This window comes from Aulostomus chinensis, chromosome 19, assembly GCF_037954235.1.
Source record: "Aulostomus chinensis isolate RoL2024-O1b breed Wild chromosome 19, RoL_Achi_v1.0, whole genome shotgun sequence".
Taxonomy (NCBI): domain Eukaryota; kingdom Metazoa; phylum Chordata; class Actinopteri; order Syngnathiformes; family Aulostomidae; genus Aulostomus; species Aulostomus chinensis.
The window spans coordinates 21,359,752-21,372,951 of record NC_141338.1 but is presented as its reverse complement, the minus strand read 5'-3'; the positions used below and the strand labels follow the sequence as shown (position 1 = coordinate 21,372,951).

At 48.8% G+C, this 13,200-nt stretch overlaps 1 protein-coding gene across 1 annotated transcript; it reads left to right on the top strand.

Annotated features, from left to right (window-relative positions):
- The first annotated feature begins 2,552 nt into the window (after positions 1-2,552).
- On the top strand, positions 2,553-13,200 carry purg (purine-rich element binding protein G). The gene has a single exon (XM_086188073.1). It carries the CDS (start codon positions 3,127-3,129, stop codon positions 4,171-4,173), a length of 1,047 nt encoding a protein of 348 aa, XP_086044199.1. The 5' UTR covers positions 2,553-3,126; the 3' UTR covers positions 4,174-13,200.

Genomic DNA, 13,200 nt, shown 5'->3' with positions numbered 1-13,200 from the left:
GACCTGGGAATGAGCCGAGTCCCCTTGTCAAAGCTGACAGATGTGACCGGGAGAACAAAGGGATGGAATTGCTACCTTCACAACCTGAGGTAATCGTTCAGCCAGTTGGTTCCATGACGCTGTTTATGTAAAGGCAAGAGGAACTCAGGCAGTGTGTCAGTTAAAGCTGGAGTGTGCTCTTTTGTCTCCATCTTCTGGAGTTGGTTGCAACTGTTGACGTGTGCAGACATCATCTGTTCCACTGCTGGACCCTATATTAACTGCTGAGGCTGTAAAACACTGGATAAATTGTTTTAAGTTTGACGCAACCCAGATGACACGACTTGTTTCACAATCAGAATTTAATCTAGCATGATTAAATTATTGATCCCCATCAAATTAGCAGCGGGCGAACAGGAAGTAGGCAGCTTGGCCAGCGTGAGTCTGGGGTACTCTGCCCATAGAGCATGCTCAGTAGGCATCCTCCTCGCTACCTCCTCATCTCCCATGACCTGCTCTCTCTGAGCAATGAGCAGAATCTGAATTCATTCAGCATCATATTGACATGAAAATATGATGCACTCGAGCTTCAAAATTCTACTTCCTGATTTTCAGCTATCAAATGTGCTGTTTTTACGTTTGAGGAGAAGATGGCACCTGTCCGTCCCACCTCATAAAACCACATTGCATCTTCAGAGGAGACCCCGAGTCCTTTAGCTTCCATCACCCGCCTGATTTATCTCCTCGGCTGAGGCCAGCAGCACCCTCCAACTGAAGATGCACCCTCTCACCGGGCTGGTGTTGGTGGACCCACTTGGGTTAAGGAAACAATCTCTGGTCTGGATAAGCGCCAAAGACCGAGTCAAGCGTCACAGCAGCACATCTCCTGTGAAGACGGAGCCAACTGGCCTCGCAGAGTCAGATAGACACGCTGTCAGGGGTCAAGAAGCACCGACCAGCTGCTGATTCATCTTTGGATTCTCCAGTGAGTTATTTTCTTCCTGAAATGCCTTGAGTCAAGAGTATGGACTACCTATTGTCTCATAGCTGCTGCTGCTGCTACTCCTACTACTACTACTACTACTACTACTACTACTTCTACTAGCCTAAACAGTAAAAGAGCCTCTCCAGAACAACTAGCAGCAGGTTCAATGGAGGGCTCCAGGTTCATCTTCATGCTGGATGTCTGATTGGTTTGTGTTGGTGAATCAAACAGTTTAACTGTACACATTTATTAAATTCTAGCAAACAGAGTAATCTCTGCTTTTAAAAGCTCAAAGGTGAGATACAAAACTGGTTGACCTATGTGGACCAATCAGAGCCCAGAACATGCTGATGTCACTCATTTAACAGTGGTAAACATACAGAAATGGTTTACGCATCATAAGAAAATCCCTTGGAGAAGACACCAGAGCCTGCGAGTGAATATCTGACCTTTCACCAACTGGGAACTGAACCAGGCCCTGATAAGAACCACAATCAATAGGTTCAATTCTAATCAATAATTAAAATGACATTTGATTTGAGGTTGAAGTTGGAGCCACAGAAATGACAGTGACATGAGGAGAAGAAGGAGATGAAGACGGCCGAAATCAAATCGAATTCCAATATTAGTAACAAAGAAAAAGGCTGTTGTTCTGTGAGCAGTGAAACTCCGTAAACCTGCTGCTGTTGGTCTCAGGCAGACGGCCACAGCTGCAGAATCACTCCTGGACAACAGGGGGATCTTTTCTGGGCAAGAAACAGTACCTTTTCAAAAGAAGGGTCATTCATTGACCTCAAAGGATTTGAAATGAGCGTTCAAGCAGACGGGGCTTCATGTTAGCATCCATGCTGAGCTGAGCCAGCAGGGATCCCTCCTCAACCGTGCAGGGAAACGCCACATGATCGAAGAATAAATGTAAATCAATTCTTCTATTTTATGTTTTAAATGAAGCGCATGATGGAGCCAGGCGAGGTCTGAGGTGACGCCAAACCAGCACCGCAATCACTCCAAACTTTGACCTCGATCACAGTCAATGATAAATAATGAAGAGCTTTTTTTTTTAAACACTGTTCTAAGTTCCATGTGGAGTTCTGCAGAACCAATAAACGGGAATATTCCCCTAATGAAAGTCAGTGAGAGGTCCTACCTGCTGGTGCTTGATGCGCTTTCTCTTTAATGTTCAGCACCAGCTGATAAAACTGCAACTCTGATTCAGGCCTGAAGATTTGGGAAAAAAAATCTAGTTGTGATCATTTTGACTGCTGCAACAGTGATTTGATTAATAATAAATCCTCCTTCTTGAGTCATCATTCACGTTTTAATTGAAAAACCTACTAAAATGACAATTGTGTGTTTTTGAGACGTCCGCAGCTGTGACACTAGGGTCCACCTGGGGATCTGGCGGGACTGGGCCTGGTACCCAGCCTCTCAGGGACGAGGCCTGCAGGGTGATGTTAGCTGGTCATGACCTCACGGGAGCTGCGGCTTCCTCCTCCTCCTGGTCGGATGGAATGGAAGTGGAGCTTCGGTTCTCTTGTTTACTTCACCTTGTGTTTCCAAGGTTACGGAAACTATGTCAACTACCTCTGTTGTACTGATCCAGTTGTTAGACTGAGCCCCCACCCTCTCTCTTCCGAATGACCCAGTCCGCCTGGTGCCAGGTCCGGACTGCAGCTCGGTATTAACTCGGTGGCGGTTACACATCGGTAGCAGAGCTCGGTGAGAGCTGCAGCCTCCTCGTGTCTCTTTAACGGAGGTATTCTCAGGACGGGGAGGGGGGGTGGATGGGTTCATCGGGTTCATGTAGTATTGGACGCCTCCTCCTCCCTTCAGGTTGGCTGCTTCGCGGCTCCCTCGCAGAAAGCGACGGCTGTTCGGCAGAGAGGTGATGGAGAGAGACGCGGAGCTCCGCAGAGCGAGCGGCTAAACCGGCTCGACCTTTGTTCAGGACATCGAGACTCGAGCAGCTGATGAGTCAAAACTAGCTGCCATCTTCAGGTCATCCGAGGCAGCGTGTTCTAGCTGCAGCCAGATGTGTGTGTGAGTGTGTGTCTGTGTGTGTGTGAGAGAGAGAGAGGGAGTGAGAGAGAGAGAAGGGGGGGAGGGAGCTGGTCGTCTCGCAGTCGCCCACCGGGATGCTGTCTAGTGGAGGAATATAAAGCATGATGGCTGATGGATGTTGCAGAGGGATGGACCGCGGCAGGGCGAAGCTTGCATCAGACTCAGTTGCGAGAGCCGCTTATCCTGCCCAACAGCAGCAGTATGTGCAGCAGCCGCCGCAGCCGCAGCAGCAGCCGGGCAATGACATCCAGGAGCTCGCCTCCAAGCGCGTCGACATCCAGAAGAAGCGCTTCTACCTGGACGTCAAGCAGAGCGTGCGCGGCCGCTTCCTGAAGATAGCCGAGGTGTGGATCGGCCGCGGCCGCCACGACAACATCCGGAAGAGCAAGCTGACTCTGTCCATGGCTATGGCCCCCGCGCTGCGCTACTGCCTGGGGGACTTCATCGATTATTACGCCCGGATCGGGCTACGGGGGGGCCCGGCGCCGCAGACGGATGAACACAGCGGCACCAACGGCCAGGGCCGCACGCTAGAGCCCCGTCGCAGGGCGCAGGAGCAGCATGCACCACCTTCCCCCACTGGCTCCACTGGCTCCGAGGACCATGCCCACCGTGTGCTCAAGAGCGAGTTCATTGAGAGGGACAACAGGAAGTACTTCCTGGACCTGAAGGAGAACCAGAGAGGTAGGTTCCTGCGCATCCGGCAGACTGTCAGCAAAGGTCACGGCACCATGGGTTACTACGGCCAAGGTATCGAGCAGACCATAGTGCTCCCTGCACAGGGCCTTATTGAGTTCCGGGACGCGCTTGCACAGCTCATCGAAGACTATGGCGACGACGATGGTGATGAACGTGGGCGAGCTGGAGCCAGGAACCATGACGAGCATCCGGAGCTCCCCGAGGCAGCATCTTTCCGAGTAGACAACAAGAGGTTCTATTTTGACGTGGGCTCCAATCGATACGGGGTCTTCCTCAAGATCAGTGAGGTGCGGCAGCCGTACCGAAACACCATCACAGTGCCCTTGAAGGCCTGGGCCAGGTTCGGAGAGAACTTCATTCGCTACGAGGAGGAGATGCGGCGGATTTTCACGTGTCACAAAGAGAAGAGGACAGACGCGGGACAGGACAGCGAGGAGCAGGAGGACTGACCTGGCGGCAGCAACACATCTGGCTGTAACCATGAATAACTGAGTAGCCGCCAATTCTCCACCAGATGGGGCGTCTCTCGCTGACCGCGTCCTGAACTTCCAATCCAGCTGGTCCCGCTGAAGACGCTGAAATGTCTCTTCTCATTGATTTCATTTCTCAGTGCTGGTATCTGCACTTTAACACCCCCCCCCACACACACATCAAGTCGAAAGACGCTAAATTTTATTTGAAAATGAAAATCAGGTTGACGTTAAAATCCAGTGTTGCACCTAAAACCTACGAAATGTCAAGCATTCAAATTTGTACGTTAACATGATGACATTGGATCCTGGTTAGTTAACAGCACAAATTAAACCAACATCGTATCTACGTCAACTGTCATCTGACTGATGAAGCTGATTGATGTTGTCATTGCTGACATAGAATTTTGGTCACCTGATGTCACAGCCTACATTCAACCAAATATTGACATGTAACAGTAGTCGCAGCTGGTTGCCTGATGGTTAGTGGTGCGGTGGATGCGGTGTAACCACGAAAACCCCTCAGCGAGCTGCTGGCATACGCGGATCTCATGGTGCAATTATCATCTCAAAGAACACCCCGGTTTAAGAGACTACCCCGAGTTAAAATGCAATCAGCCTTAAAAGAATGAAAACAGAAGGTAACACGTAAATGTACTCCCAACTGTAATGGTTTTCTCACGTTTGCTCGGATTCAATAGTGTGTAGATAAGCAAATGTACGTTGTATAATCAGGCGTTCTCACTTGCGTAGAGCGCGGTGGACCTACACCCAAGCCTATTCCAGATGCCCCCCTACCCTTTGAAAGCAAGAAGAGGACGGGCAGCCTGGAGGGTCTTCCAGGGGCAATAGTTTACCTTTGATTTACATGATAAAAGGATTCTGATCGTCAGTGAGAGTATCTCCACTCCTGCGAGGGTTCCCATTAAGCTGTATCACTTTAAATTGGGGTCTGTGTTTGATTGAGAGAAAACTTGGGTCACTTGACACCATCGTTTGCATTATTTACAGATGTGCAGAGGCGTTGTTGACCGGGTCAGAGGAAAAAAAGAATTCAGATGGGTGACAAATGACAGGAAACGCGTCTTAGTGGGATTTGTCACCATTAGCAGCTGTCTACACGTGTCGGGACCCTACTGGTGGGTGAACACCGCTCCTCTAAAATATGGTGTGCAGGGCACCCCCATCCTCTTATCCCACTCCCCTGTTCAGGCCTTTCCTCTCATTTCTCACCCGTTGAAACAATGAACTCAGAGTGTCTGATACACTTTTTTTATGAAAGATGTTGGTGATTAGATTTATATTTAAATGATAGATAAAGAGGAAGACAGGAGCTCTCGTGTGGTTCGTTTACTGGTGGCGTGTATGCGACAGCGGCTGAGAGGAAGTGGGACATGCTGAGTAATGCTCTTTTGGGAAGTACGGCGCTGCTGGTGTGTCGTCCTTCAGTGGACGTCTCCTGGTCCGAGCAGCTCTAGAGGGCCCAGGTTCATCGCACGTCTGTTACACGCTGAGCCCACAGACACACACACCGAGGTCAGCGTAACATCAGCAGCAACACTACTTCCTCAGTGATGCAGCTCTGGGACCAGAGCACCGTGCAGCTCTGGGACCAGACCACCCTTCAGCCCCGGGACCAGAGCAACGTGCAGCTCTGGGACCAGACCACCCTTCAGCCCCGGGACCAGAGCACCGTGCAGCTCTGGGACCAGACCACCCTTCAGCCCCGGGACCAGAGCAACGTGCAACTCTGGGACTAGACCACCCTTCAGCCCCGGGACCAGAGCAACGTGCAGCTCTGGGACCAGACCACCCTTCAGCCCCGGGACCAGACCATCCTTCAGCTGTGGGACCAGACCACCTTGCAGCTCTGAGACCAGACCAACCCTCAGCTCTGGGACCAGAGCACCATTCAACTCTGGGACCAGAGTACCCTTTAGCCCTGGGACCAGAGCACCATACAGTTTCAGGACCGGAGCACCCTTCAGCTCTGGAGCCAGTGCACCGCAACCAGATCACCGCGCAGCTCTAGGACCAGAGCACCCCTCAGTCCTGGAACTAGAGCATCGTGTATCTCTGGGACCAGACCGTCCCTCAGCCCTGGGACCACAGCACCCTTGAGCCCTGGATCACCATGCAGCATGGCGATCTGAGACCAGAGAACCCTGCAGCTCTGGGACAAGAGCACCATGCAGTGTCAGGACCAGAGCACTGCAGTGCTAGGACCAGAAATGAGAGCATCCCACTGTGCTGGGACCGGAACATCCTGCAGTGGGCCAAATGTAGCAACATGCTTATTTACTGCTACCTCACCAACATGGAGATGATGGAAACAGCTACTGGGGGTCTATCAGGATATGGTGGCGATCCACAAGCCTTCAGACAGGACTGACAGTGTGTATTTATGTCACCAGGGACCCACACCGTCCTGCAGCAGTGCGACTTTCAGCATTAACGCATCAAACAGTTAACAGCAAGTGAAGCAAAAATTACAGAGCAGATTCTCTCTCCTTTATCACTCGGCATCACATTTAGACCCTGATAATTGAGTTGTTTACTCTGAAACCTCAACGATATAAAACCTGAGCAAGAATGGACCCGAGTAACAGGAAGAATGCATCACTGAGAAGATGTCTTCCACCGTCCATCAGGACAGAGGAGAGAAACGGACTGCTGTCTCATTGTAGAGCTGGTTCAGCCAATATAGTATCTCTTGCTCCAGTTACATTTGCTATTAATTAATTACTGCCTCCCAGTTTCAATCTCACACACTCAAGCGGCTGAAAGACACATATTACATGTGTTCTGCTGACACAGAAGACATGATACATACCAGCCACATGAGGGCGCCCTCAGGCCTTCGGTGCAGGGCTGCATCTGGAGGAATAGTCTGGACTGGCAAGAGGGGCACAGAAATATGAAATGATCATGTAGTTACATCACTGGTGTTAGCTTGGAGACATCCCCCAGTAAACACATACTAATGGATAATATTGACGAAAAAACCCATCGACTCCCATCGCCAGTAGACGAGTTTACCTGTCTGTTTTCATCTCGGGGGTCTCTGACATCATGAGCATCAGTGGAGCCGCCATGCTGAGTCTCTTGTACCCATTTGTTGATGCTCCTGTCCACGTCAGAGCCTTTTATCAGTAAATGTGTGTGTATACTAAATCTTCTGCCAGCACTGCGTGCATTGTTGCAGCAAAGCTGTCCAAAAACAACAGCTTACGAACTGTCCAGGTCATCGTCCGTTATAATCCATGCCTTCTTTATCCAGCTGTCTTTTCGGTAATCCACAAAGACTTTGATTCTAGATAAAACTGTACTAGAACACTTCTGGTTTGGCACTCATTTGTAGTGCACTCAGGCGAACGAACTCACTCGTGCTCACCTGTGCTCGTTCACTGTAGCGCCAAGCTAGAAGGGTTGTGTCAGTGTTAGAAAATGGGCTTTTTTGGACAGTTTTGCTGTCATTTGTGAGTGCTTGAAAGGCAAAATACACGTTTTGGGTGAAATAGCAATCATATTTTATTTCTCCAGTAGTGATGCCTTAAATCCAGACCAACACCTGGGCTAAAAGACTTGGAAGCACTTAGAACGTTAAAGACAGTGATGCCTTTAAAAGTTGTGTGGATACTTGAAACAATGAGAATTGTATTTTAGATTTCTTTAAGCGTAGTTTCCTAAATTAGAGCAGTGTATCAAAATGCTTTTCAGATCGATGAAAGAAATGCAGCACTGTAGAAACGTGTTCCCACGTGTCACAGGAAGGTATCGGATCCGGTGTGGGACACCTCCCACTGTTTTAGCTTGCCGTCAGGGAGGGACACTGCTAGACACATGATGGAGGGACAGAAAGGCTCAATATCAGCTCCACCAGGCCTTAACACCTCTGTATAAATGAGCTGGTGGCTCAGGAGCTGGGGGTCTGAGCCCTTCCCACCACCAGCAGTGACGTGCTGCTGCTGCTCTATCAGCGTTTGAGTTGGAGGAATCAGGTTTGACTTCCGTTATCATGGCTGCTGATGCACACGCCAGCCTCAGGCCAAGGTGACAGTCCTCCGATCTGTCGATGAGGGGAACAGGAAACTAGTAGCAGCCTCACAGATAAATATATTGACAGGTGCAGAACTCCAGAACCCTCCCGTCCCTCTCCTACCTGTGAGAGCGTCTCTGCAGGGAAAGCGCGGTCATCACTATTAAAATGTGACCCTAACATGGCAAAGAGTCGCGAGGGGACACAGGAGTTAATGACGCTGTCTCCTAAATGAGCATATAGCTGTGCAGCAGATGTCACCGGTGCCACGGAGACATGTCTGAGGTCTGCTCTGGTGTCTCCTGCTCAGAGGGCGGCAGGTTGAAGGACAAATGCTACCTGGTGGCTTCATGCCAAAGGCGTTTCTGTTTTGAACAGTCTGGCAGGGTGCCTTTCGGAGTGTGTATTGAGATCCTTGAATTAAACTCTAGGTAACCGTAGGAACAATAATGTTGCCACATGTTAGTGCCAGTTGGGTATTGCCTTGGCTTGAACTTATCATTGTCAGCCAGACATGCAGTGTTAGCTAGACCATCAGCTGGAGGTCACCAGTATGATTGTGCTCCGTCAAGGTTCCTCTGGCCTTCCCGGTGCCGTGCTGGCACCGTGACAGCAGTATTTTCAAGTCAAATATGATGAGGTTACTGATGGTGTGGTGCTTCTGCCGTGTTCTACATCCTATATAGAACCTTCAGATGGAGCTCTGAGCTTCCTGTTCATTCTTCTTGATATTGTTGGCAATGATTGTAAATGATTGAAAGAGCATGATGAGAGCGTGGTTGGGGCCGAGAGTCAGACTCTCGGCCGACTGGAGATCAGGTGCAATCATGTGACCGGTAATGGTGGGAAGGGAAAGGACTGCTCAGACGTGTAAAGTGATTTGTTAGTGCTAGTGGTGTCTGGTGATGTATTCAGGTGTTTGAGAAGCAGAGTCAGGTGTGTTTGTAGGTGTGAGCTAAAATGATCCAGCCACTTGTTTTATTTTCATACAAATGGTCAAAGTTAGAGGAGGCAGAGTAGAGAGTATAGTTCAAAGCACAATTTATTTTGTAAATGATGATCTAGAATATATAATAATTCTTTACATTGATTAGATTCAGCATCAATGGCCAGAGAATTCTTGCCTCAGATGAGAACTCTCGCCTCAGATGAAGATGTGGTTTTCTTCTCCTGAGACTGGAATGTGTGATGGTCATCTGCGTTTTGAATTCCAAATATTAGCCTGCTGGCCCAAAAGCACTTTTAATAAGAGCTGCACTTTAGTTTTGCTGCTTTGTAATCAGAGGGAGCATCTTGATCTGCCTTCTGTGTGGTGACAATCATGGACCCTCGAGCCAACATGCTATTGTGTTCTTGACACCATCTCATCGATGTTGATGCTTACGTGCTAACATATGTAGCAAACTGAAGCCTCACACTGAGTTCTGCAGAAATGGAGAACGATATAACAAATTGAAAGTAAAATTAATTGGATTGTTTCACTCCAGGACTCAAATTAACCGTTCAAATTAATGTCATCATTTGTTGGAATCTGATTAGAGGTCTTTGGGGGGGGGGGGGGGTTCCCTGTGTTATTGGGCCGAGCCAGGCCAGGCCAGGCCAGGCCAGGCCAGGCCAGGCCAGGCCAGGCTAGGTGTGGCGGCACTGATCCAGAAGCCAGCTGCCTCAGAGCCACTTGACAAATTCCAAACAGTTTCGTTGTACCTTGTGTCAAAATTGAAACTCCTCCCACTTTCACTCCATCCACTTCACCCACTTGAAGAGGCCATATTATGCTCCTCCTCGGGTTCACACAAGGACCTGGTTCCATGCTCGCCGGCATGAAGGGGTCTTCTGGTGTGGGGAGGTTAATGAGCTGTTACCATGGCAACAGATAGATGCCCTAGATGAGGGCTGTGTCATCACATTCTGATCAGAACCTATAGATCGACCTGAGGAGGAAGTGAGTGACAACGTCTGGTGGACACATCACAACCATCAAGTATTACTTGCACCACCAATAAATCAGGCGAGGGCTGCTTTAGTTAGCTAGCTAGCTAAAGGTGGCTACAAATCACCTGGCAGGCTGAGATTCAGTTCCACCCAGCAGTCAACAGAACAGGAAGGCCTTTCAGCCTGCTCGTCAAACATGCCAGAACTCACAGGTTTGAAGTCAGGTAGCTGATCGTCCCTTTAGGGGCGTTTCAATACATTTCAAAAAGTAGGGGAATCTACGTCTTCTGGACGTGATAAGGTGGTGTTAGCTGGCACCAAGAGAAGCAGTCAGAGAGCCAGCAGGGGGCGCTGCTGTGGTACATGGGGATGTGTATCAGTCAGGGGAGAAGGTGGGATCAGGAACTGTGTCTGCTCTGCCCTTCTCGTTTCACGTTTTAACGACACGACCATAAGAAGCTCTTTAAGACACAGGAAATGGACAGAAGCTAAAAGCAGAAAATGGCCTCTTTAAAATGGGATCACCCTCTGACACTCACAGACCCGCGTGGTCTAAATACTGGTTTATAAATACTGACACATTGGAAGAAAACCAGATTCAGCCTCACACGTGTGACACATTCGTTCAGTCACATTCACATATTCGTTCTCTTCAACATGACGTGTCAGAGTGGGATGGAAGCGTGTGCAGCGTTGAATGAACAGACCCGCGGCGTGTCCTGGCGCCGTGGCAACGGGAGCGATAGTGTGGCTAGTGGGGTGACTTACATTCCAGGATGGAACTGTGTTGGTGATTGATGACGCAGAGAATCATGCACTTGTGTGTACGAGAGTGGAGGTCACGGTGACTGTTAGATGTTCGACGCACCAACACGTCATCGTTGTCGGTTCACGTTGGCAGCACCAAGCTGAAGTGCATCGTTTTCTGAACAGTAAAAGAAACTGGAATGAAAACTATTTGGTCTGAGGAAATGTCCCTGGGCTCTGAGGGACTGCTGGAGACATGCTGCCTTCCTATACCACACACCTCCTATAGCTTACGCATTGCTATCAATGAACACACCCACTTCCTGCTGTACTCTTCCTGCACAAGGCTTTTAATTCCCCTGTGCTTGTTTTAGTTTCCCGATTACAGTTGTGAGACAATAATACCGCAATAATTGTTACATAGTCCTTTCCAGGGATTTTGAACATAAAATGTCGGGATGGCCTCAGTCATGTTAAAGCAGATGTAACGTCACACGTGAACAGTGATTCAGAAGCTGGCGGGCTCTCGATGACCCGCTGGACCTCCTTCCTCACCAGCATTTGACCGTATAATCAGTTCTGTTGGCTGCAGCCTAGGAAAGGGTGGGACTGAAGCGACTTCGGGTTCTCAGTTCTGGCGTTCCAGGTGAGGAAAGAACTTACTTGGCCCTCCAATTGTAGGCCATTTCACGTTTGGTCTGACTGTGGAGACACGATGGCTCGATCCCTTGTCGTGGTCACAGAGGGCATCAGACAGCCTGTGGGACAGACTGGCATTTAGTGGCGGTGTTGGTATGTTGAGGAGAACCTGTGTGATGCTCGGTGTCAGCGTGACAGCCAGCAGCTACAGGACTCTTTGAGAGAGATCTGGACTGTTTCCAACCCCGACGCCTTAAAGCACCTCTACAGTCAGACTGTGTCTTTGCTTATCTTTATGTGCTTTGTTGTAGCAGATAGGAATGATCACGTCGGCCAGTGGCAGCCGATGCTAATGTCCTCATGGGATTGTTGCTTTAAACATGGAGTCACATTGAGGAGGATCAGAGACGGGACTCTGCTTGACAATGTGTCTGTGTGTATTTGTGGTTGTGCAGGTAGAGTCATGTGAATGTTTGCTTACTAAACAAGAAGTTCTGATTTGCTGTTTTGTTCCGGAGTGAGACATGTAGACATGTACATGTTTGGTAATCATTTGAACGTGAACTGAAGTGACAAATGACCATGTGACGAGGTGTATATTTAGCTAAATGTATTGTGATACATTGGTGTGTCCGATAGACGTGTAGAGTAAGACTATAAACATGGACATTTTATACTCTAGCACTTTCTTTAATGTGTACTGTATTAGTTCATCTTCTACATGTAAAGTACTGTATTAATATTCATTACTTGCCTTGTAATGTTTGAAATGAAGCTATGTTTAGCAATGGTAACCAAGACAACAAAGTTTTAGAGTGTATGCATGCCATGGTTGGGTCCCAGTATAACAGAAAATCTATAAGAAAAAATGGTGCTATGTAACATTATATAAAGGTGCTTCTATGGACCCGAACTGAATGCATGCCCAGAGGAACTCTCCAAAGTAGGAAAAAAGAGAAAAGTGATGTCCTACTGCTGTTCTCCTATCGTGCTGCTTCCCAAAGATATTTGGACATGACAGTGTTCTCTCTCTGCTGACACGCAACATCCCTTCAGAACGGCCCTCCAACACTGAAGGCTCCACCTTTGCAGAGTTTGTTGCGGGGAAAAAAGTGTTTCAGCTCAAAGAAAGTTGCAGTTCTTGTTCCTCCCTGGTCTTTCTGAGCGGCAGGGCCGAGGCTGCGCCAACAATCAGCAACCCCGACCGCTACCAGCTGCAAGTGTGATGCCGCGGCGCGCTCAGACGGGCCAGGGCGAGGCTGAACGAGGCTCGCGACCAGAGAGGGAACCGCCACAAACGTAAGAAGCAGTCGGGCAACAGCAGATTTTTGTTGTTACCAAAAGAAACAATATTCTGATGACATGTCAAGTCTGTTTTCATTTACCAGGTCTAAAAGATGTAGAGACAATCTAATGACATCATTTGATACTCACTACTCCTCCAACGATTCTGTGTTTGATATGGTTTCATGTAGCAGAGTTATAGGACAGCCAACGTCAAGATGGTCTTTTGAGCTTCCAAAACGCTGTGCTGATTGTTGCTGCACTATTCTGGAAAAGAAGAAGTATGTTTATCGGTTGTATTGCTTTGGTCGTATTGCTCATCTTTCTCTTTATGTTGTTCATTAAATGTTTGACAGGATTGTCAA